Consider the following 22,986-nt stretch of genomic DNA (forward strand, 5'->3'; position numbering starts at 1 on the left):
CAGTGTTGGCTTAGGGCTCAGGAAACTCGGGCTTCAATCCTCAGTTGCTCATGTTGTTTACAAGACAACCTTAGCGACTTTGGCCCACTCACCCTCTGTCCTCCTGGTTCAACAAATTTTATTCTTACCTAAAACAATTTTAAAACAGGTACAGAAAATATAAGTAAGACTAAGTACATTCATCATGAGGACTTCCGGTTTTGTCTGCATCAAGTATTAATTCTGTAAAATACATCTCCTGATCTTGGACCTTAGGCTAGTCACAGTTCTTTGGTGCTCTTTCAGCCCCACCCACCTCACAGGATGTTTGTTGGGGGTGGGGAGGGAAGGAGATTGTAAGCCCCTTTGAATATCCTTTCAGGAGACAAAAAGGGGATATAAATCCAAAACTCTTCTTTTCTTTATCAACATAGGTATTTTTATAGACATTACTGATAAACTTCACCCTTTGCTCTACTAAATCTTAAAAGTCTACTAACCATCAAATCCGCTAGTCATTATATAGCCTGCCGTAGGTTTCTAGTTGTCTAAACATTTATTAAAGTTCCTTTCTTTAAACGACAGAGAGAGCTTAACCATCTCTGCTAATTCTGGTACCTTCATCCACCATTCTTCAATTGTAGGAATAACTGGAATTTTCCGTTTTAGTCCATATGTTATTCTTTTTCTGCTGTTGTCATATGTAAAACCAGGTCCGTGTTTTCTCTCCAAATTTCCATCCATGAGTCCCAACAAACAAAGCTTCTGGTCACCATTACAGACTCATCTTTAAAATCCTTTGGATTATTGCATGTGTTAATCTCCAAAATTCTCTCGCCTTGTCACACGTCCAGCATAAGTGCTAGAAAGCCACTTCGTAGGAACAAGATCCACCAGACCACGGCCACACAGCCCGGAAAACCCACCACAACCACTTCTTACTGTTCGCATTTCCATGTAACCATCTCTCTGCCACATCTAATTTCCCTCGGGTTGTTGTTAGTACAAGATGCAGTAGAAATTATGTACACTTCTACCAGTTCCTAGGAGGGAGAAATGGGAGCTGAGATTGCCGGCGCAATGGGGGTTTCCGTTGGAGTAATTGCTCCCTTTTTTCTTGGGATAGATTTGAAGAGGAACGATTACACCCCCGGCAAAATCCTCTTGCCCCAGGACGATTCTCCAGAATTGACCATTCAGCCTGGAAGCTGCACCAAAGAATCGGGCTCAGCGAGTTCGAGTCACCTGATGCTGTGACATCACACACGGCTCTCTCGACCTCAACCAAATGCGTGCAGAAGTCGTTGGGTTCTCTCGCCCTTCTGTCACTGCGCTGGCGTCTTGATGAATGAGTTCATCGAAAGAGAAACCACACAAATGCGGAATGAAATGTTGTGATGGCTCCGGTACAGCGAACTGGCCCATACTTGGAAGAGGGGGAGAGACACAGCCGAGATAACAGAGAACCCCCCTCCGGAGCGGTAGTTAGTGAGTTTTTTAAAAGGCTGAATGAAATTACGTATTTATGAAATGGCTTTTTAAAGGAACATTTTAGCAGAAGGATAACTTGACAATTTTACCTTGGTCCTTGGAGGGGGATCCCCTCCCCCTCCATTCTGTAGTGCAATATGCCCTTGACCAAATGATTATTTCTGTTTTGTTTTGCATCTGATGGTTTTAAGGCAGACGGCTAGGGCAGCTGGCTTCTGTCATCTGGCGAGAGCAGCGGCAGAAAGATCCCTTTTCCTTCCTCTTCATCCTCTCAGATACCGAAGGTTGTCTTCGGGATACATTCTCTCTGTTCAGTGCCATGTATGTTTTTTATGTGGCCCGGGGGGGACGAAGCTGCTCCTAAGGGAACCTGTCCCCATTCAGTGCCTGGGGCAGGGAGGGCCAGTTCTCAGACATGAAGACAGAAAGAGCCTGTCTCCTGTATCAGGATTCAGCCTCGGAAGTATGGAGCCAGTTCTCATGGGGTTGAATTGTGCTTCATGAAATCCCTTAGGGGTGTGTGTGTGTGTGTGTCTGTTTTTAAATACATTTCAGTTTTATCAAGTCACTGTCGTATAGTAGCAAAGCCACAAGAGAAGATGTGGTGCGAGGGGGGGGGGGGTTAATCACATGGTATGAAGCAAAAATAGCAACGAGGCTGGTCCAGAATTTGGAGGGGGGAAACCACAGGTGTTAGGGAAGAGCTATTTCCTGTTACAATAGTGGCTGCTTCAGAAATTTTGCCTTCCAAAGATCTCTTAAAACCAGTATATGAAAGCTGAATGTACACATGAACTTTTTTTAGGGTCCTTTGCGATGTTGCCTTTGTGGTATGGAAGCTGCAAGCAAGCGTTCCCTTCCCCGCCTCTCAGGTGACATTCGGCATCCGTGGGGTAGGGATTGCAGGCAGAGTCCAAGTTGCCTCTTTTTTTTCTGTGGCGCACTGCCACAGTCCCCATCATGGGTTTCTCCCGGGCATCTTCTAACGTCGACCTTTGCGGCACTGGAAAGAGCTTGACTCTACCGAGGCACTCGCTCCACAAAAGTAATGTCCAAAGGGCCCCTTACTTGTATTTAAGATTGTGTGAGAACACATTTTAATGTAATGTTATATATGGTACTTATTTAAGAAGAAAATAGGGATGGATTTACATTATGTCACGTACGGGAGATTGCAATTCAACTTTATGCCAATAAAATATAATTTACCTGTCCCAGATTGGTTGAATATTCAACACGAAGAACCTTGTTGTCCCACTGAAGTTTCATGCTGCATTTTTGTTTTGTTACGTAGGTACTAATTGTAATTTTTAATTGAAGGGCACCATAAAGCCCGGTAATTTTTTAAAAAATTCTGTAGTGTATCTTATAGATACAGACGATAAGGCACGAACACAATAGCTGTTTAAATGGTGGTTCATGTTGCTGGGGAAGGAATGGTAGAGCGTATTAAAGATACAAAACTGTATACATTTTGTATATCAATAAATCTTTAAACAATTCCAAATAAATTTATTCTTGTTTAGACTGCTGAGTTCCTTTTTTTTGTTTGGTTAATTAAAAAAAAGGGGGGGGGGATTTGAGTGAATATATTTGTTGAAGAACCATTTGAATCCTGATACAGGCCACTGAACTGAATTACTTCCAAATTGGCAAAAAGTTCATGTACAAACATAGGATTATTGCTATTGTTATGCTAAGTCACCTCTTTTGTCTGGCCTTTTAGCTTTGTATTGTCAGTGGCCCTCCAGGGACTCAGTCAGAGAAGCGTTTTTCCCCAGCACCTCCCTCCAGTTAAAGGCTTAATGAAGAACCGCTTTGACAGGAGGAAGGTGTCCTATTTGGTTCAGTGTAGTTTGCTGTGGCTGCCAGCAGCTCTCCAGCATCCAAGCCACAAGAAGGTCATTGGCAGCACCCACTAACCAAGTGGAAAAGCCAGGGGTTTGGACCTGAGGTCACGCAAACAGAGGCATAGCTCCAAGGAGGCGCATGTGTGCGATGCACCGGGCGCATGCCCCTGTGGGGGTGTGGTGAGGGTGTTCCAGGGGCGTGGCGTTCTGGGGTGGGACGGGGCGGAGGACGCACCGGTGCACCAGGCGCTCTCCCCCCTTGCTACGCCTCTGCACGCAAAGCATGTGCTCGGTCACTGTCTAGAACCTTCTCTGAGGCAGGTGTTGTGTTCTGGAACTTCTTGGCCTTCCATCTGGTTTGCAAAATCACAACGCGGTCGCTTAGCAACAGGGCAAAAGTCCATTGATGATGCCCGAAGAATCCATGTTGGAATACCAGGGGAGAAGTGTGAAGAGTCCATATATTTGGGGCCATCTTAAGCAGGAGCAAGATGTGGCGACGTGACCACGCAAGGAAGCAGAAACAGCAGGCATCAGAATGAAGAGGTGGAGGTAAACCGGTGCCCCAAAACCCCAGTTAAGACTTCACCTTGTCTCCTTGCAAGCCATCCTATGGCTTCCAGGTCAATGAAGATGCCTGACGACTTCAATATATATTATCTTCTGTGAGTGTCTGTTTTATTTTAAAAAATAACCATTTCCTTTACTTTCCAGGGATTGGGATGAAGTGAAGAGACAGGCCTGTGTGTATTCTGTTCCTTGTAAGGGAACTAATTATTTCACGTGTGGGAAGAGAGTAAACAAATTTTTGTGCATTTTAATAGAGAAGATTATTTAGAAGTGGAAATTGCTATTAAGTTGCAGCCACTGTGTGACAAGTTAGTAGGTTTTTGGTTGTTTCCCATTGCCTTGCTCTGCACAGCAACTCCGGACATCCTTGACTGGCTCCCATCCCAAGTACTAGCTAGGGCCGACCCTGCCTAGCTTTTGAGATCGGATGAGATCCTGCTAGCCTGAGTACTCACTTATTTAGTTTAAAAGAACCAGCGTGGTGTAGTGGTTAAGAGCAGGTGGATTCTAATCTGGAGGAACCGGGTTTGATTCCCCACTCCTTCACCTGAGTGACAGAGGCTTATCTGCTGAACCAGATAATGTTCCCGTGCTCCTACATTCCTGCTGGGTGACTTTGGGCTAGTCACAGATCTTCTGAACTCTCTCAGCCCCACCTACGTCACAAGGTGTCTGTTGTGGGGAGAGGAAGGGAAAGGAGTTTGTAAACCACCTTCTGTCTCCTTAGGAGCAGCAGTGGCGTAGGAGGTTAAGAGCTCGTGTATCTAATCTGGAGGAACCGGGTTTGATTCCCAGCTCTGCCACCTGAGCTGTGGAGGCTTATCTGGCGAATTCAGATTAGCCTGTGCACTCCCACACACGCCAGCTGGGTGACCTTGGGCTAGTCACAGCTTCTCAGAGCTCTCAGCCCCACCTACCTCACAGGGTGTTTGTTGTGAGGGGGGAAGGGCAAGGAGATTGTAAGCCCCTTTGAGTCTCCTACAGGAGAGAAAGGTGGGATACAAATCCAAACTCCTCTTCTTCTATTGCGCTTACATTTGGTCCCAAGTTGAGTTGCTTGAACTTCTGTTTAAAAGGGTCTCGGTTACTGGAGTTGGAAAATTCTGCTGTCTAAATCTTTGGAGGGTGCTATCACGGTAGATCACACTGTCCGAGGTGTGTTCTCGTTCCGACAGTGGCTCAGTTCAGACAAAAGAAAAAAAAATTGCTTGGTTTTAACCTCTGGCTAGTTTGTGACCAACCAGATTTGCCGCAGCAAATGCTGAACTTGTTGTCAGAGCCTAAAAATAGATGAACGTCTACCATTTGCACATTTCTGATGCCAACGTTCATAGAACACATGTGAAAAGGTGGAAGTTGCTAATAAAGTTACTAAGGATTGTATTGGTTAGGAAGGCAATGTGATTTTTCTCCCCAGGGTGGCAGACTCATTAATCCAGGAGGGCTACATATATCTTGGCTCTCAGGGTTCTGCATACATGAAGCTGCTTCATGCTGAGTCAGGCGATTGGTTCATCAAAGTCAACATTGTCTGCTCAGAGTGGCAAGCAGATCTTCCCTGAGCGGGAGGACGTCTTGTGGAGTGGTCCCCATTTCCCCCTTATGTTCTTATGTCCTATCGGGGAGGCAGGAAATGACTTTTTCCCCCTCCGGGTGGGTGGAACCGTCCCTCATCCTCCAGTTTGTTTCCTGCCTCCAAGGGGAGTAGCACGCGGATTGCCTGCTCCTTCTTAGCTTACCTTCTACCCTTTTTCTTCTCAACTATCTGCCCCAGTCTACACCTACCGGGCTTCCTCCTCGAGGTGTCTCCCAAGGTTTCTGGTAGGGGTCTTTGGCATCACTAACACCTGGTCCTTTCAACTGGAGATGCCAGGGATTGAAAATGGGACCTTCTGCATTCCAGGCAGATGCTAAGCCACTGCCTCACCTTGATGACGGTTTTGCTCTCACGGGTCACTCAGGTAATACAAGGATAACATCCAGGAGATCTCGTGTGCCTGGCAAGCCCTTGGTCATTTGAGTGAAACATTTGTCCCAACGTTCCCAAGAATTCTCTTCCAAGGACCAGGGTTCCTTGGCAGAGAAGTAGACGTTCTAGGTTTGAAAACACTTTTCTGCAATGTAATGGTTTTATTAATAGCGTGACTATACAAAAACAAGACCTGTTTGACAACAGTGTGCCTTTGGTCATGCAGTAAGGATGCCCTTTCCTCCGAGAATTTGAATGAGACCCACGAGGAGACCAATCCACAGTACCAAGGACTGACCGGCTTACGCAACTTGGGCAATACATGCTACATGAATGCTGTGATCCAGTGCCTCTGCAGCATATCCCCGCTGGTGGAGTATTTCCTCTCTGGCAAGTATATAACATCCCTGGACAAGTAAGTGAACTGGGTTATGTAACAAGAATGCACCCTTATGGTCTACAGTGCCTTTATTTTGGAGAGCAGTAGGGGGTTTGGACTGAGTTCCCTATTACGTCCCTTCCTTCCTGCAAAGATGTTCTGAGTATATAACAAAATACACGATGTGAACAAAATAAACGTGTGTTTACGGTACATTTGGGGAGGGGGGCAGGATTGGTTCTGCTTGTCTAGTGGCTTTTGATAGCTTGTCAAATTGGCTTTTGATAGCCAATTCAAGTTTCCTATTGCATAATATGGGATAAGTCCCCAAAACATAATTTGCAAGGACGTAACCAGAAGAATCGTACCTGTGCTCAGAACTGCTGTTTCTCATGTGCAATTCGTTTTTTAATTGCGAGGAATAGAGCATTCAAGAGAAGAGTTTTTGGAGAGCAAATGGGCCCATCTTTCTCCTTTGCTAGACTCTTTGGATATTGGTGTTGCTGTTCAGCGGCAGCGTGCCTCTTGGTACCAGCTGCTGGTGTAACAAGAGGAGAGTTTCAGCCCCCACGTTCTGCCAGCTGGCCTTCTGGGGGTGTTCAGCTATGGAAAATAAGATGCTGGACTGGAGGAACCACTGATTTTATCAGGGCTCTTCTGGCATTTTGCCCAAGCATATCATTGTATATCTCTACATGAACATCTCTTGAAGATTGTGGCCAATGCTGACCACAGGAAACTTTGCCTTCTAACTTTTCAAAGAGTTCAGAGGCCGATATCTCATGCTGTGCTCTGATCACCTGCCTGGAGGTTCCTCTGCTTACATCATGCTCTAGAATGGCGCTGTGTTTCCCCAATGGCGCTGTGACATCTTGGATATTTATTTGTCCCCTTCTGTCCTCATGCAATAATGATGAATAACGCAGTAAAAGTAAGGCAGGACTTGAAAGAGGAATGATACGTGACAACTGATGATCTGTTATCAGAGATGCATAGTCTGACTGTTTGTCTGTTGTGGCATTAGAAAAGAGAGAGGAGGCCCAGACTCTACAATGCTATGCTGTCAGGAGTGTCACCTGCCTTTGAGCACCAAGGTGCCAGGGGCCACATCTGGGCTGTGGGAAATGACCTATATAATCACCTGTCATAGTTAATGTGTCTGCAGAAGCCAGGATCCCCAGAACTGGCTTTCTGCAATTTGAGTCCTTGTTGCCAACCCAATAAAGACTTCCGATTTCATATCCAGAGTCTGTTTATTGAACGTTGTGCCAAGACCTAACGATGCTGAACTCCCCCACTTGGGAAAATCACATTGGCTGTTGCTGGTGATTCATCTCACGCTGCCATCTTTCTCTTTTAACAACTGACGTTTATTGGACATGAAGAAAAATGGAGACTTATTTCTCCAGTCCAGGGTTGTGAAATTGGCAGGCCATGTGTGGTAACTCACAGGAGAATTAGCTGCTGCTTCTTCCATGAATTATTTGGCTGATGTCATCAATCTAGAGGCCACTGAGGTGGTGTGTTTTTCAATGAACATGGATTATTTTCTCCCTTAGAAATAAGTCTGCATTGTCTTTTTTTTTAATCTCAAAGAGATAATGGAGAGATCGCAACGGCTTTTGCCTACCTGATGAACGAAATGTGGCTTGGGGACTTTGACTGTGTATCCCCGGAGGTATTCCGACTGGTCATTGGTGAGCAATATCCCACTTTTCTCAAGAAGACCCAACAAGATGCCCAGGAGTTTCTGATTCACGTGTTGAATGAACTACACGAAGCTCTCAAGAAGGTGAGCGTAGCTGGATGCACTTGCTCGGCTTTTGAATTGTTCCAGGTTCCTGCCTGGCATTAAAATTTGAAATTGGAAAGAACTTTTAAGTCGCTGGTGTTTTAAGTGTGGAATGTGAGGGGCTGCATCCCACGTAGTAACTTGATTATAACTCTCCTTCTTACTTAGAATCATAGAGTAGGAAGAGGCCACAAGGGCCATCAAGTTGAATGGAGGAATGCAGGAACACACAGTCAAAGCACTCCTGACATATGTTCATCCAGCCTCTGTTTAAAAACCTCCAAAGAAGGAAACTCCACCATACTTGGAGGCAGTGAATTCCACTGTTGAAAAGCCCTGACAGTCAGAAAGTTTTTCCTGATGTTTAGGCGGAATCTTTTTTCCTTCACCTTGAATCCGTTACTCCATGTCCTAGTCTCTGAGGCAGCAGAAAACAAGCTTGCTCCCTCTTCGACATGGCAGTCCTTCAGATATTTAAACATGGCTATCATGTCCCCCTTAACATTCGCTAAACACCCCCTCATGGTTAACTGCACATGAAGACACATCAGTTCAATCTTTACCATAATTTGGGCTGGATTTCTGGTTTTGGAGAGCAGTTAGCCATACTGAAACTCCAGTGAGGAATGTCAACTGGAACAAGAGGTGTTTTTAAAAAGTTGGTTTTTGTCACAACTGAAATAAGAAGGTTTTGAATGAGGAATTTACTCAGGTTTCAGAAATTGTTTCCATCTGTTGATGGTAGCCCGTCCCAGAAGGGGAAGGTGTCTGACAGTATGATTTTGTTGTCCTTTGTAGTCGAGTAAAAGGAGAAATCAAGGCACCACGTCGACTGCTTGGGAATCCAGGCCTTCTGTCACTGAATCCTCTATAATCACCCGGCTTTTTGAAGGACACCTCAGCTACTACGTCATGTGTTTGGAGTGTCAAACCACCACCTACAAAAATGAGATCTTCACCGTTTTATCTCTCCCTATCCCTTACGAGACTGAATGCTCGCTAGAGGTATGTCTTCTTCCTGCTTGAGAAATATTGCTTAGAATAGAGCCCGTTCTCTTTTGATGATTGATGATTGGATAGTTGTACTGCCCTGTGATTTTCTCCCCTGGGCTGGAGGACGTCTTGTGGAGTGGTTCCCATTTTCCCCTTATGTTCTTATGTCCTATCGGGGAGGCAGGAAATGACTTTTTCCCCCTCCTGGTGGGTGGAACTGTCCCTCATCCTCCAGTTTGTTTCCTGCCTCCAAGGTTGTCCCATGGGGAGGCAGGAAATTACATTTTCCCCCCGTTCCTGATGGGTGGAACTGCTCCTTGTGCTCCAGTCTGTTTCCTGCCTCAAGGGGAGTAGCACACTGGATTGCTGCTCCTGCCCTTCCTTGCTACTTTTTACCTTTCCTACCACCCACAAGATGTCCTCTGTACGCCCAGAGGAGAAGGACCTTTCACGGGTAGGTACCCATGGTCGTTTTCCCCTGTGCTTTCATAGAAGGAGTTTTTTTCCATGCAACAGAATGCTTGCATCCTCAGACTGGAAAACCCATGCACCAATCCATGCATGGGGTGGAACAAAAGCATCCTCTCCCTCCTTATTCATCCTGCGCACCTGTCCTGCCTCTAGTGCCCATGTGTGGGCATAATAAATCCAGTAGAATGAGATCCATCTCATATGGTCAAAGGCTGAGCTTTTTCCCAGGTAGCGATGGAAGAAAGAGCATGCTCCTGCACACGCTATGTGCCTCTGTCAGACTTTTATCTTCTTCCTTCATCTGAAAGCACAGGTTGTGTACACGGTTCTCCCGTCCTCACTCAGAACTCTCTCAGCCCTGCCTACCTAACAAGGTGTCTGTTGGGAGAGGAAGGGAAGGGGTTCACAAGCTGCTTTGTGATGCTGTACAGTAGAGAAAAAGCAGGGCATAAAACCTTTCTTTTGGAAAGGCTGTATTTAACCACTCAATGGTGGCACCTTAGACATTTCGCCCAGGCATCATTAAAAAAGAATCTTTCAAAATCAGTACTCAAAAACTAACTTCCTCCCAAGCAAGGAGCTTTCCTCTCAAGGAAGAGTCACAGTTGCTGGAAGAAGGGTCAGTGGGATGTAGGAAGGATCCTTAAAAAGAGTTTGGATTTATACCTGCCTTTCTCTCCTGTATGGAGACTCAAGGTGGCTTACAAGCTCCTTTCCCTGCCTCTCCCCACAACAGACACCTTGTGAGGTAGGTGGAGCTGAGTTCCAAAGAACTGTGACTAGCCCAAGGTCACCCAGCAGGAATGTAGGAATGCAGAAACACATTTTGTTCATCAGATAAGCCTCTGCCACTCAGGTGGAGGGGTGGGGAATCAAACCCGGCTCTTCAGATTAGAATCCACCAGCTCTCAACCACTACACCACGCTGGCAGAGCTAAGTTTGATTTGGAGGAGAGGCCTGTTCCCCCAGAGCAGGGGTAGGGAACCTGCGGCTCTCCAGATGTTCAGGAACTACAATTCCCATCAGCCCCTACCAGCATGGCCAATTGGCCATGCTGACAGAGGCTGATGGGAATTGTAGTTCCTGAACATCTGGAGAGCCGCAGGTTCCCTACCCCTGCCCCAGAGGTATATAGAAGAAGAAGAGTTTGGATTTATATCCCACCTTTCTCTCCTATGAGGAGACTCAAGGTGGCTTATAAGTTTCTTTCCCTTCCTCTCCCCACAACAGGCACCTTGTGAGGTAGGTGGGGCTGAGAGAGTTCAGAGAGAACTATGTCTAGCCCAAGGTCAGTCAGCAGGAATGTAGGGGTGCGGAAACACAACTGGTTCACCAGCTAAGCCTCCGCCACTCAGGTGGAGGAGTGGGGAATCAAACCCGGTTCTCCATATTAGAATCCACCTGCTCTTAATCACACCACGCTGGCCCCTGGGGAGGCACACAGAAGGTGGCCCTGTACTTAGTCCAGAGGTTGCGGTAGCTCCCCTTTTCTACACCATAGCAACCTCCTGCAGGCAGGATCTCCCATGAGTGAAGCACGAAAGAATGGAGGAGGCCCTCCTGTCTCACAGAAACTTCTTGCGTCCCTAGGAGTGCCTCGAATGTTTCTTTCAGCAAGACATGCTAACTTGGAACAACCAGATCACTTGCTCCAGCTGTGGAACGAAGCAAGATGCTGCCGTGAAAGCCAGCATCGCCAAAGCACCCAAGACGGTGATCTTCCACTTGAAGAGGTACAGGCCTTCCCCTTGGGGGCTACTCACAAGATCTCACATGCTGGATGGGAAGAGTGTTACCAATCCTGGATTGGCTGTCCTTTTAACATTTGGTCAAGATACTCATTCCATCTCTACCAGTGGTGGGATCCAAAAATTTTAGTAACAGGTTCCCATGGTGGTGGGATTCAAACTGTGGCGTAGCGCCAATGGGGCTGGGCGGGGCACGATGGGGGCGGGGCCAGGCATTCCTGGGCGGGGCATTCCTGGGCGGGGCTGTGGCAAGGATGCAGCCACTGCATTGTTCCTTGGGCAGGAAACGAATGCACGCAGGCACAGGCTGCCACGCACGCCGGTGCACCTCTGCTAGACTGCTTCAAGTTCTACGCGCTACTGCTGAGAGGAGGGGCATAACTAAGGCAAAAATCACGTGGCAAAATCACCAATTAGTAACCCCCTCTCGGCACACACAAATAATTAGTAACCTACTCTCGGGAACCTGTGAGAACCTGCTGGATCCCACCTCTGTGGCGGTCCTTTTAACATTTGGTCAAGATAATCATTCCATCTCCACGCTTCCTTTCTAATTTAGACTTCCCTGTACGGAGATGTGGAATGAATAACGTAAAATATTTGTACCTTCAGCTAAAGGCAGCTTTTTGCATACAACCTCGTCTAACGCTGATTAGTAGGGCAGCTTGAAGATATAACGTTTTAGGCTCATTTCTGCCCCCCTGTAATGCTCAAAACAGAAAAGAAGTAGCCGAACTGCTGTATCTGAGGCAGTCTGGGGCCCTTGCTGTGCTTTAAAGGTGTATTCACAGTGTCCTGTTTCCACCAAAGGAGAACTTTAATGTGACCAGCATGTTCATGCAAGACAACAACCCCACGTCTCTCTGCTGGAGAGTATAAGCTCTAGTTTGCAGAAAAGACTGTGAAAATGAGCAAAACGTATGATGGTTCCACATATTTCATGTATTAAGGGGCAGAAATGGGCACCTTCCAAATACCTTATCATATCTATTAATTTGGATGCTTGCAAGATAGAAATCAGCTCGGGGGGAAACAAATGACCCGGTGGTTTAAAAAAAGGCTTTTATTTTCAGATTTGATTGTCAAGGAAGTTACAAAAAGAAACTGACAACTGACATCTACTACCCTCTGAACAACTTGGATCTGTCCCCTTATATCTATCCACTCTTTCGGAAAAATCCAAAATACAGCTTATTTGCTGTGGTGGTAAGTGATTCCAATGCTAACCTTTGTGAGCACCCACTCTGCTGGCCACCCCTGCCATCTTGGCCTTGTAGGAGCTTGGCTACCCTTTTGGATCAAACAAAATGCATCTCTGGCTTCTGTTCACAAGTTCTTTACTTTAGTCAGGCAGTTGACAGCATTCCTGCAAGCTTGAGCCCCACTTTTGCACCAGCCTCCTTCCACTCTCTCTGACTCCCTTTTACTTCTCAGGAGTTTCCCTCCCTCCTGGGAGCTCCCTGCTCCAGCCTCCTAGTGGCTGGCAAGCTGCCTGTCATTCCTTGCTATTTTGCTTTCCTTGATTGCAGCCTGGTTGGGGCTTGCCAGGCCTAGCCCATTCTCTAAGGCTGCAGTGGGCTGCTGACTGCAACCTGGCTAGGGCTGTGCTAGTTCTACCCTTTTCCCTAGAACTGCTGAGGCTTGCTATTGCTGCCCAGGTTCTCCTGCCATTTCTTTGTAGTCTCTCCCAGCTCCTGGCTTCCCGGAGATCCCTGCACCTGCTAGTAAGTCCAAGAGCGAGGCTGCTGGTTGTAGGGGGCTCCAGGGTCCCTGGGTGGGCCTCTGTGACAAAGAGAGGGGTGGAACAGGCTGGCTGGTGCTGGGAGGCAGCCCCATCTCTGATCAACCTTCTGGACAGATTTTTAAAAACCTTGGGGTTCTTAGAACTAGGGGTGAAGAGCTCGGTATCCCAGTATGAAGTGCTGCATGAAATGTCTATTCCCCCTTACAAAGTTGAGTTCTGCCTGTTTTTGGTGGCTCTCATTTGGACTTTCCTTTGTTTTCCTTATGGCTTGGGTTTCTAAGGGCAGCAAGCATATCCTAATCCAGTGGTGGTGAACCTATGGCACTCTAGATGTTCATGAACTACAATTCCCATCAGCCCCTGCCAGCATGGCCAATTGGCCATGGTCTGATGGGATTTATAGTCCATGAACATCTGGAGTACCATAGGTTCGCCACCACAGTCCTAATCTCTCTGACTTTGCTGCCAATTATAAAACGGCTACTCTAGCACAGCTCTGATTTACTGTTGTTGTTTGTGGCAGAACCATTTTGGAGATCTGGACGGCGGCCACTACACGGCCTTCTGCAAGCACACCATCTCCCAAAACTGGTACAACTTCGACGACTCTCGCATTAGTGAGATTGCAGAGTCGGCTCTCCAAACTCCGGACGCTTATCTCCTGTTCTATAGCAACCAAAGTTTCTCTGTGCCAGTGAAAAACCAAAGCTGTTAAGAACAGACAGAACAAGAACGAAGTGGTGACAGTGTTAGCATAAACGTGCGCAAACTGGTGAGTCGAGTTTTGAACGACTGTTAAAAGAAGATATGTCTGCATTCCTGTCCCTGTGTTTTGGCTGTAAGAAAGCGATTCAGAAACCAGATCCAGGAAGCACCGCTACTTTCTGCAGGGAAGGGACAGATGCAGGATTTGAACATGTGTTTGTTAATCTGCCACGTGATGTAGCATAGCCCAAGTTAAATAAATGGTTCCCGGACAATCGGCGGAAGAGTTGGTTTTTATTGGGACAGAATCCAAGATGAACTACACCTTTTTAGTAACTTGGCCGCTACAAGTCCTGGATGTAGAAGGCAGGAAGGTTGAGGATAGAAGTAATTTTAATACAGAATTATGGTCAGTGAGAACCGAGCTCCACAAACACATGAGAGGTATCATAAAATGAGTCACAAAATAATTTTTCTTGCTTGCCAAGGGAGGTTTGATGAATTGTCACATCCCATAAACCTCAGAAAAGGGGTGGGGCTCTTGCATCGTTACCTTGGTCTGCCATCTACTCTGCCTCCCCAAGTAGCTACAATTGTGACAGAGGACGGGCAAGAAGTCAAAGCTCTACCCTCCTGATGCTAAACTTCCTTGGCCATTTGTAACTCAACAGAATTGAGGTCTACCGTATATACCGGCGTATAAAACGGCTGGGCGTATAAGACGACCCCCCCACTTTTCCAGTTAAAATATAGAGTTTGGGATATACTCGCCGTATAAGACTACGTCAAATGCTTATGGCATGCAGCTGCTGGACGTCTCTAGGAGAACTCCAAAGAATCGTGCCCCGAACAACTTGGGGAAATTTTCCCACTCAGAGGAAGAGGAGAAGCTGCCCTTTCACATTCACCAAGTTTCCAGATCATCTCTCCCTCGGGGGGGGGGGGGGGGGCGCACTGACAGTTGCACTAGGATCATGGCAGGTGGTGGCGACGGGCTGCAGTTGCACAGGCAGGGAGGCAGGCAGGCGGCTGGCCAAGCTAGAGTAGGGCAAGTTTCGTGTTCAGGAGTGAGGAACTGAACCCAGTGCGCGGGGTAGCGGTAGCAGCAGCAGAGCTGCTGCTCCAGATCCTGGGTGCTCAGTACCACCGGCTCAGTACCTGGCGTATAAGACGACCCCAGACTTTACAGATGATTTCCCAGGGTTCAAAAGTAGTCTTATATGCCAGTATATACGGTATACAGACTTTTCTCCCGAGCAGGAATCCCTGGAGTTAAGCTTGTCAGTCTGAAAATAAACAGAGATCTAACCGTTTGCTTTCAAATAACTTTTTCAAGATTTTAATGCAGGAGTACATGAAATTCTTATATTAAATATTAAAAAGGAAAAGTCATCTCCGTTCTTTAGAATACATTAGTATGTGCACAGATTGATAAAAGCTCAACAGAAAAATACAGCTCTGCCCTTCCCTGTCCGTAAGAATTAAAGCATTTCGACAAACCAAACAGAAGAAGCAATCCTTCCCAGTCTAGTAGTGTTCGCCAAAGGACCACATACCTCTTATATACAATAGTTTGCATGTGCAATTGTGCAATCGATATATACACATTACATTCCTACCTGTTTGCATCATTTCTAGGATATTCACAGTAGAATCAAGCTTAAGGTTAGAAGTGTGAAAAGGCCATTAACGTGGAGAGAGAAAATTAAAAGATATGCTTTGGGTTTGGGGACACGTCAAAAACCCTGTATGTTTAATGGCTTCAGAATTTCTGAGCTGCATCTATCGTTTGGGCGCAGCGTTATGAAATAAAACTGTTGAAATGAATGGTTTAGCGCTAGACAGCCTTGTTAACTACTGGATTTTTGGGGTGTCAAGCAACAGCGCCAAGAGAAAAGAAAGAGGGTCTTGGCGAAGAAACCGCTGCAGCCGTCTCCTTTCTCATTCGGTGACCTTATACGTGGCGTGGTTTAGTGCGTTACGGTGCATTTACTCCCAGGAAAAAAGGCAGAGGCCAACGTTCTCCAGTAACGTCACTTTATGTGGCGAAGTCCGCTACTCGCTGTTCGAAAGAAGTGTAAAAAAGGATATAAGCAGCTGAGGATTTCACGGATGACGACGAGATGTCAGAGACTTCGTGGTCATCAAACTTGTACCATCGTTGCTTGGCAGCATTTTTGCAGTATGCGGTGTAGTGTCCTCCGTCCAGCCCTCCGTAGTGATTCTAAAAGGGAATAGGAAGAAACTATAAGAGAGCTTCTCTTATAGTGGTTAAGAGCAGGTGCAGTCTAATCTGGAGAACCGGGTTTGATTCCCACGTCTGCCACCTGAGCTGTGGAGGCTTATCCAGTGAACCAGATTCGCTTGTGCAATCCAACACACGCCAGCTGGGTGACTTTGTCACAGTCTTTTCGAGCTCTCTCAGCCCTACCCACCTCACAGGGTGTTTGTTGTTTGGGGGGGGGGGAGGGAAAGGAGATTGTAAGTCCCTTTGAGTCTCCTTACAGGCCTGCCTTTGGAGCAGCCCTGGCTTTCAGAGGGCAGTTGCCATCATCCTTTGAGAGGAGGTCAGAGTCAGAGCCATGCTGCATTGTAAGAGGCTCCGGAGTGGGGAGGGAGGGTAAACCTCTGCTGCATGGAGAGGCTCCGGATGAAAGAGGCGGAAAAGGGGGCAGAAAACGGGCCAGCTGGGAAGGGTTAGGCTGGAGGAATTAGAAATGAGGACAGCCAGGGAAGGGGGAAAAAGCGCAAATGTGCAGAGAGGGCAAAGAAAACGTGCAGGGTGAAGCAGGTAATCCAAGATGTGCTACTCCCCTTGGAGGCAGGAACAGAACTGGGGATGAGCGTGCAGTCCCACGCCACAGGAAAAGGAAGAAAGTTCATTTCCTGCCTCCCTGATTGGACACTGGGAACCACCCACAAGATGTCCCCTAGCTCAGGAGAGAACATACTTTGCAAGGCACAAAACTGTAAAGTATCACTTACTGATACTGCAAACAGGTTGTATCTTTTCAGGTTGCTCTTTGGACCAATAACGTATTGCTGAAGGTCAAGGCTTTCCAGGGGGAAATCAACAGACGTTTGTAGCTTTTGCTTCCATCGTCCATCATAGGAAAACCTACGGAGAACAACAACAAAAATATCTGGTTTGCTGAAGTAGGAGTCCACTAAAAGTATCTTTAAAAATATCAACCTGACAATCTACAAGGTACTTTTTAAAAGGGGGGAACTATTCTAATACCCCCCAAAAGGATCTGAAAATAATTCTTTAAGAAGCCTCCCCATCCATATCTTGCAAGAACAGAAAGCTCACATCAAGAAACAAAATTATAAAAGGCATTTCCCCCGTCATAACCAGATGGAAACTTGCAAAAACAGAACGGGGATGCAGTGTGATTCCATCCGCAGTCCCACTGGCAAAACTGGTTAAGCGATGGATTCCTCACCATTCAAATACCCCTCCTCACCTGTAGAGTAAAATGTATCCTAGGTAATTTCCTATACAGATATCTCACCTGCTAGGGTGAGAGGTGAAGAATCACTCGCAATCTGGAAATCCATGTAAAAAAATTTTGGCCCTCCCTTTGCACCAGAGAATGAGTCCAAAATTTTCCTTTGTCTTTTAACTTAAAAGACATAGTGTGCATTTATGGTACTAAAATATAAAATATGTTCATTTTATAGAATACGGTACATATGTTTTATGCACTTCTAAACTACTTCTGTGTCATCTGTTGGCCTTTGCGTGTTGTCTGTGGCTTCTGCAAAACTTCCCATTTAATTTCTTATGCCGACCCGCAATATATCAAAACTGCGATGGGTAAAGGGATAACTGTCCTAACATCTCACAGAGAGAACCAACGCCCAAACATTTCCTTGCACAGACTTCTTAGTATTTTCAGAAAGGCTAGATTTGACCTACCATATATACTTGAGTATAAGCCGAGGAACCTAATTTTACCACAAAAAACTGGGAAACTTATTGACTCGAGTATAAGCCTTCGAACTTGACTCCATAGCAGCTAAAAACAGAAGATTTGGGAGCAAGATGAGATAGAGTTGCTTAACAGAGTTTGCATTAGGGATGAGTAGCTTTCCAGCACTCTAGGAACACAAATGAACCACTGTTTTCCTCCAAATGTAGAATTATTCTGGGATTCATAGCCAAGCCAGCCGAAACTTTGCTCCAAAGAAAGTCTTTGTCTTCAGCAACATCAGTATTTGGCAGTAAACTACTGCATGAAGAATTGTATTCATCTAGAATGCAACGCACCATGCTTACCGGATCCCCACAGCAACCCCAGCTCCGGCCGCCATCTTGGAATTACCGTATAAGCCGAGGGGGGCTTTTTCAGCATAAAAATGTGCAGAAGGTCGGCTTATATTCGAGTACATATGGTATTTTGCTCACAACCGTATCTACACTTACCTTTTCAGGTGCACTAAAAGAACAGGAGGCAGCTTCCAAATTTCAATCTTTTTTAAAGAGTCTCTTCGAGTCTTGCAATGGCTACAATAAAATCTGTTGTTATCTGTCAATTTTTCTTCTTTGGAGAATAATCTAAGGCAATCCTGAAGGGGGAAAAGGACAAAGACAGACTCATGTCAAAGCTTCGGAACAAGAATGAGTATCCGTATGGTGTGGGACTGCCAAGATTCTGAATATTCCATGGCTGATCTAGGGACACCATCCTGACCGAATTGTCTCTGCATTCCTTTAAAAAATAAAAAGGAGGAATATTTCTAGTCCGCCTGACTGTAATTCCACCAGGTATATGGTTGAGGCAGAAACAGTTTTTTTTTCCTGTTGAAGGCTTTCACAGCTGGAATCTGTGGGATTTCCGGGCTGTATGGCCGTGTTCCAGTAGCATTTTCTCCTGACGTTTCGCCTGCATCTGTCGCTGGCATCTTCCTCTGAAAATGCCAGCCAGAACTGTCAAGAGAAGATACTACTGGAACATGGCAATACAACCCGGAAAACCCACACAGCTCTAGTTTTTTTCCCCTCCTCTTGAGAGCAAAACCCACCAGACCACGGCCACACAGCCCGGAAAACCCACAACAGGCCTAACTTAACTGCCGACCTAAATTCTCCCACAGGACTTACCTGTAGAGTGCATTTACTAGTGGATGCGAGGGGCAAAGACAGGTACATAAAAGCCTCAAACGTCCGGGATTTTTTGTGACAGGTCAGACACTGCACTGTTGATTTGAACTGGCCTTGGAAGAGCGCAACGATGATCGACTCGTTGAGCTGTTTGTGCTTGTGCCAGGCAAGTTCAGCCGCTTTGAAGTCATCCAACTGATCGTTGTTTTCTTCTTTATAGCGCTTCCTGTTGTCAGCCTGGGAAGCAGAGAAACAGGATGCTATGAAGCCTGCCCGGGCCACGGAACAGATTCATGTATAAGAACAAAAGTATGTGCAGTGGTAGAAAGACAGAAGGAACATGTCACACACACGTGCATGCATACGCCCCTGCTCTGAGTCGTCCCAGTATGTTGACCTGCATAAGAACATAAGAACTAGCCTGCTGGATCAGACCAGAGTCCATTTAGTCCAGCACTCTGCTACTCGCAGTGGCTCACCAGATACCTTTGGGAGCTCACATGCAGGATGTGAAAGCAATGGCCTGCTGCTGCTGCTGCTGCTCCCAAGTACCTGGTCTGCTCAGGCGTTTGCAATCTCAGATCAAGGAGGATCAAGATTGGTAGCCATAGATCGACTTCTCCTCCATAAATCTATCCAAGCCCCTTTTAAAGCTATCCAGGTTAGTGGCCATCACCACCTCCTGTGGCAGCATATTCCAAACCTACTCTCTCCTTCTTCTAGGCAGGGCTTTGAAGAAAGCAAATTTTTGGAGAACTATCACACACAGAGTGTCAAACACTGCGGGTTAAAGGAAGAAAGGTTAATAAGAGTAAGGTGCCTTACCTACTTGGAAGTTCTGCAAACCAGAAACACCCCCCCCACCCCAACAATTAAACCCTGGCATTAGGAAACCTATCTCCTCTACTGTCAATGGTATATAGCTGCCATTTAAGAATGGGGATTTATCAGCTTCACAAAATCATGATTTATACCAGACCCTACCTGTGCTGGGTGAAACCTCATGTATACCATCGGTCACCACTGAAGCCAGGAAGAGAACATGAAGCAGCCAGCGTGGTGTAGTGGGTTAAGAGCAGGTGGATTCTAATCTGGAGAACCAGGTTCGATTCCCCACTCCTCCACATGAGTGGCGGAGGCTTATCTGGTGAGCCAGATGTGTTTCCGCACTCCTACATTCCTGTTAGGTGCCCCTGGGCTAGTCACAGAACTCTCTCAGCCCCACCTACCTCACCAGGTGCGTGTTGTGGGGAGAGAGAGAGAAAGAAGCTTGTAAGCCACCTTGAGTCTCCGTACTGGAGAGAAAGGTGAGGTATAAATCCAAACTCTTTCTCTTTTTTTTCTTCTTCTTTCCATATGCCTGGACCTTGAGATCTCACTGAGTTCTGCTTTCTTTTTTACTTAACTGGCATTTTACACGGCTACATGTGGTTTGGGAGCCGACCTCTGGCTGAAAAGTGTAGTTAGACTGGCATGCAGGGGTGAAATGGCCAGACACACTAAAAACCGTACGCACCAGACACAAGATGAACAAACAGTTTTTTGTGTACTTACTCTCTAAGAGGCATCAGAGTATTTGTAAAAATAGGAAGGGGAGAAGAGACTGAAAAGCAGATCTTTAACAGGCCAGGCAAAGACGATTTTCACATTAGCTAAGTTGAATGAGTCAAGCTAGCCCCCGACCCATTAAGTTCAGAAGAGCTGAAACTAATGGCGTCCTTGATATGACAGCCCTGAATTTAAAGGTGAGCTATTTGAACATGGGAGATCCACGGAGAGAAAGAGGGGATATAAACTCTTCTTCTACAACAGGGGTAGGGAACCTGCGGCTCGAGAGCCGCATGCGGCTCTTCTGCCCTTGCACTGCGGCTTAACGAGCTGAGCCGCCGGCCCCATCCTTGCCCGCCCTGAAGGCAGCAGGGCGGGTGCACCAACTGCCCGCAGCCGGCTGGGCCATGCTGCGGCCTTCCCCTCTCACCTGCCCCGTTGGAGCAGGGCGGGCGCTTTCCCGGCGGCCGATGAGGCCGAGCCGCTGGCCCCATCCTTGCCCACCCTGCAGGCAGCAGGGCGAACACATCCATGCGCTTCTCAGAATGAGCGGAGTAAAAGGTAAAAAACCCCAATATATACAGTGTTATCTTTATTTTAAATGTCAAAAATTATTTGCGGCTCCAAGTGTTTTCTTTTCCCATGGCTCTTTGAGTGTTAAAGGTTTCCTAACCCTGTTCTACAAGTTATGCAAGTCACTTACAAATCCAGCATCTAGGAAGGGAGGGGGGAACAGATACAGTGTGAGATTTCACACTCCTGTTTTACAATGCTACACTGCCACACGGAACATGTGAGATGCTGACAAGAGTATAACTTACTTTATTTAAGTCTTCGTGGAGACCATCCATTAAGAACAGGAGCAGCTCTTGAGAGTCTTGCTGGCTGTACCCGGCAAACTGGTCATTAATCTTCCCGATGGTGACTTTAAAATCCTTTGGACTAATATATCTGTACTGCCCAGTCCAGAGAGCTTTCATGATAACGCCAAACTCCTCCGCCACTTCCCCTTTGTGTCCCAAGAGGTTTGATCTACAGCAGACACAAGAATGCAAAGATCTAGTAGCCGAACAAAGTGAAAAACCTGAAACAAAAAGTGTTAACAGTAGAACAATGGAAGGAGGAGGAGTTTGGATTTATACCCCCCCTTTCTCTCCTGTAAGGAGACTCAAAGGGGCTTACAACCTCCTTGCCCTTCACCTCCCCGCCCCGACAATAAACACCCTGTGAGGTGGGTGGGGCTGAGAGAGCTCCGAAGAGCTATGACTAGCCCAAGGTCACTCAGCTGGTATGTGTTGGAGTGCACAAGCTAATCTGGTTCACCAGATAAGCCTCCACAGTGCAGGTGGCAGAGCGGGGAATCAAACCAGGTGCTCCAGATTAGAGGGCACCTGCTCTTAACCACTACACTGCTGCTTTGGAGCGGTAAGACCCAAAATTTCTTTGCTTCACTGAATAGCTTATGTTGTTCATCCACCTCCGACTTACTTGAGAATGCAGTTTTTTCCACCTACGGTCCCTGCTACCAGCCTTACAGGGATTAAAATACACTGTTTGACTAAAGAGACAGCAGCATTTCAGAAAAAGATATTAATTTTCTGCACTCAAGTGTGGGTTACAGAAAGTAACGTGGAAAGGAAGAACTCTGCTACCTGTTGATGTCGTCTTGATAGAGGTTTCTGTTAAAATAATCAGCCAGATGTGGCGTGTTGCAAAGACATTGTAAGACGGAGTTCATGTAGCAAGTGTTCCCTAAGTTCCGAAGTCCTGTAAGGGCTGGTCCCAATCCTCCAAAAACAGGGTTGAGATTACGAATCTGAGTAGCAGAAAGTCTCGATATTTCAGCTTTAGTGTAGTTTAGTGGTCTGTAAGGAAAAGGGACAACGATTAAAAAGGCGCCTGCCCCATTCTCGGTTGTCTTTAAGCCTACGACATATTTTAATTGTATGCTCCCTGTTAGCTTTCTCCCACATCTCTCAGAAATAAATTATATCAAGGAAGGAAAGAGAAGAAGTGAATATAGATGAACATGCTTTCAATAACTAGATACAGTATTGTTTTAGGCAAGTGGTATAGACTATATAATTAGCATATCCCCATCTATGGTCATGATGAGCAATCTCTAAGGGTTTACTCATCTTAAAATATTATGTTTGGTGGCTGATAGATTTTATGCACCTCAAAACCCTAAACCAGTTACGTCAGGCAACTAGGCTCCTTCATACGTCCTGCTAACTGCCAAGCTGCTTAGCAAAACCCCCACAGAGCTGTATCCTACCGTGTTTCCCCAAAAATAAGTCCTACCCTGAAAATAAGCCCTGGCGTGATTTTTTGGTATTTTTGGAGGGGGCTTGAAATATAAGCCCTACTCCAAAAATAAGCCCTACTCCCAGATTCCCCGGAACGCCCCAGAATGCGCCCGCCACGCCCCCGCCCACTCCTGTAATGCGCCCGCCACGCCCCTAAAGCGCCCTCGCTCACCTCCCGAACGTGCCCGCCATGCCCCTGCCCACCGTCAGAATGTGCCCGCCACACCCACGAAAAGCCACAGAACGCCCTCACCCCCTGGGACGCAAAAAAAGGACCTGCCCTGAAAATAAACCCTAATGCAGCTTTTGCTGCAAAAATTAATATAAGAC

At 46.5% G+C, this 22,986-nt stretch overlaps 3 protein-coding genes across 9 annotated transcripts in view; 2 read left to right on the plus strand and 1 right to left on the minus strand.

The window, feature by feature from the left end:
* The window catches only part of TRPM7 (transient receptor potential cation channel subfamily M member 7), a 72,277-nt gene extending 69,282 nt beyond the window's left edge, over nucleotides 1-2,995 (plus strand). The window contains 1 exon segment of the mRNA XM_048481851.1: nucleotides 1,106-2,995. Within this exon segment, the coding sequence (XP_048337808.1) occupies nucleotides 1,106-1,236 (131 nt within the window). The 3' untranslated portion in view covers nucleotides 1,237-2,995.
* USP50 (ubiquitin specific peptidase 50) lies at nucleotides 2,431-13,967 on the plus strand. Its single transcript, XM_048519755.1, has 8 exons — nucleotides 2,431-2,515; nucleotides 3,805-3,985; nucleotides 6,086-6,274; nucleotides 7,835-8,030; nucleotides 8,829-9,035; nucleotides 11,086-11,228; nucleotides 12,317-12,449; nucleotides 13,511-13,967. The coding sequence occupies exons 1-8, from the start codon at nucleotides 2,431-2,433 to the stop codon at nucleotides 13,700-13,702; spliced, it is 1,326 nt and encodes a 441-aa protein (XP_048375712.1). The 3' UTR covers nucleotides 13,703-13,967.
* A 1,036-nt stretch (nucleotides 13,968-15,003) lies between these two features.
* Nucleotides 15,004-22,986, minus strand: part of USP8 (ubiquitin specific peptidase 8) — a 34,215-nt gene continuing 26,232 nt past the window's right edge. For 5 of the 7 annotated variants that reach the window (XM_048481777.1, XM_048481779.1, XM_048481776.1 and 2 more), the window contains 7 exons: nucleotides 22,000-22,212; nucleotides 21,169-21,379; nucleotides 20,354-20,356; nucleotides 18,800-19,036; nucleotides 18,122-18,264; nucleotides 16,678-16,810; nucleotides 15,004-15,916 (listed from right to left, as the gene is read on the minus strand). In XM_048481777.1, the coding sequence (XP_048337734.1) occupies nucleotides 15,731-15,916; nucleotides 16,678-16,810; nucleotides 18,122-18,264; nucleotides 18,800-19,036; nucleotides 20,354-20,356; nucleotides 21,169-21,379; nucleotides 22,000-22,212 (1,126 nt within the window). In that variant the 3' untranslated portion in view covers nucleotides 15,004-15,730. The remainder of the gene's footprint in view (nucleotides 15,917-16,677; nucleotides 16,811-18,121; nucleotides 18,265-18,799; nucleotides 19,037-20,353; nucleotides 20,357-21,168; nucleotides 21,380-21,999; nucleotides 22,213-22,986) is intronic. The other 2 variants (XM_048481778.1, XM_048481775.1) reach the window with 1 other exon arrangement.

The sequence above is a fragment of the Sphaerodactylus townsendi genome, linkage group LG17 (assembly GCF_021028975.2).
Source record: "Sphaerodactylus townsendi isolate TG3544 linkage group LG17, MPM_Stown_v2.3, whole genome shotgun sequence".
NCBI classification, from domain to species: domain Eukaryota; kingdom Metazoa; phylum Chordata; class Lepidosauria; order Squamata; family Sphaerodactylidae; genus Sphaerodactylus; species Sphaerodactylus townsendi.

Bases quoted from the DNA above. Each gene is read 5' to 3' on its own strand.
- USP50 (XM_048519755.1), top strand. From the start codon at position 2,431: ATGGGTTTCTCCCGGGCATCTTCTAACGTCGACCTTTGCGGCACTGGA. The intron at 3,986-6,085 runs GTGAGTGTCTGT...TTGGTCATGCAG, and splicing joins TTCAATATATATTATCTTCT to TAAGGATGCCCTTTCCTCCG. The intron at 6,275-7,834 runs GTAAGTGAACTG...TTAATCTCAAAG, and splicing joins TATATAACATCCCTGGACAA to AGATAATGGAGAGATCGCAA.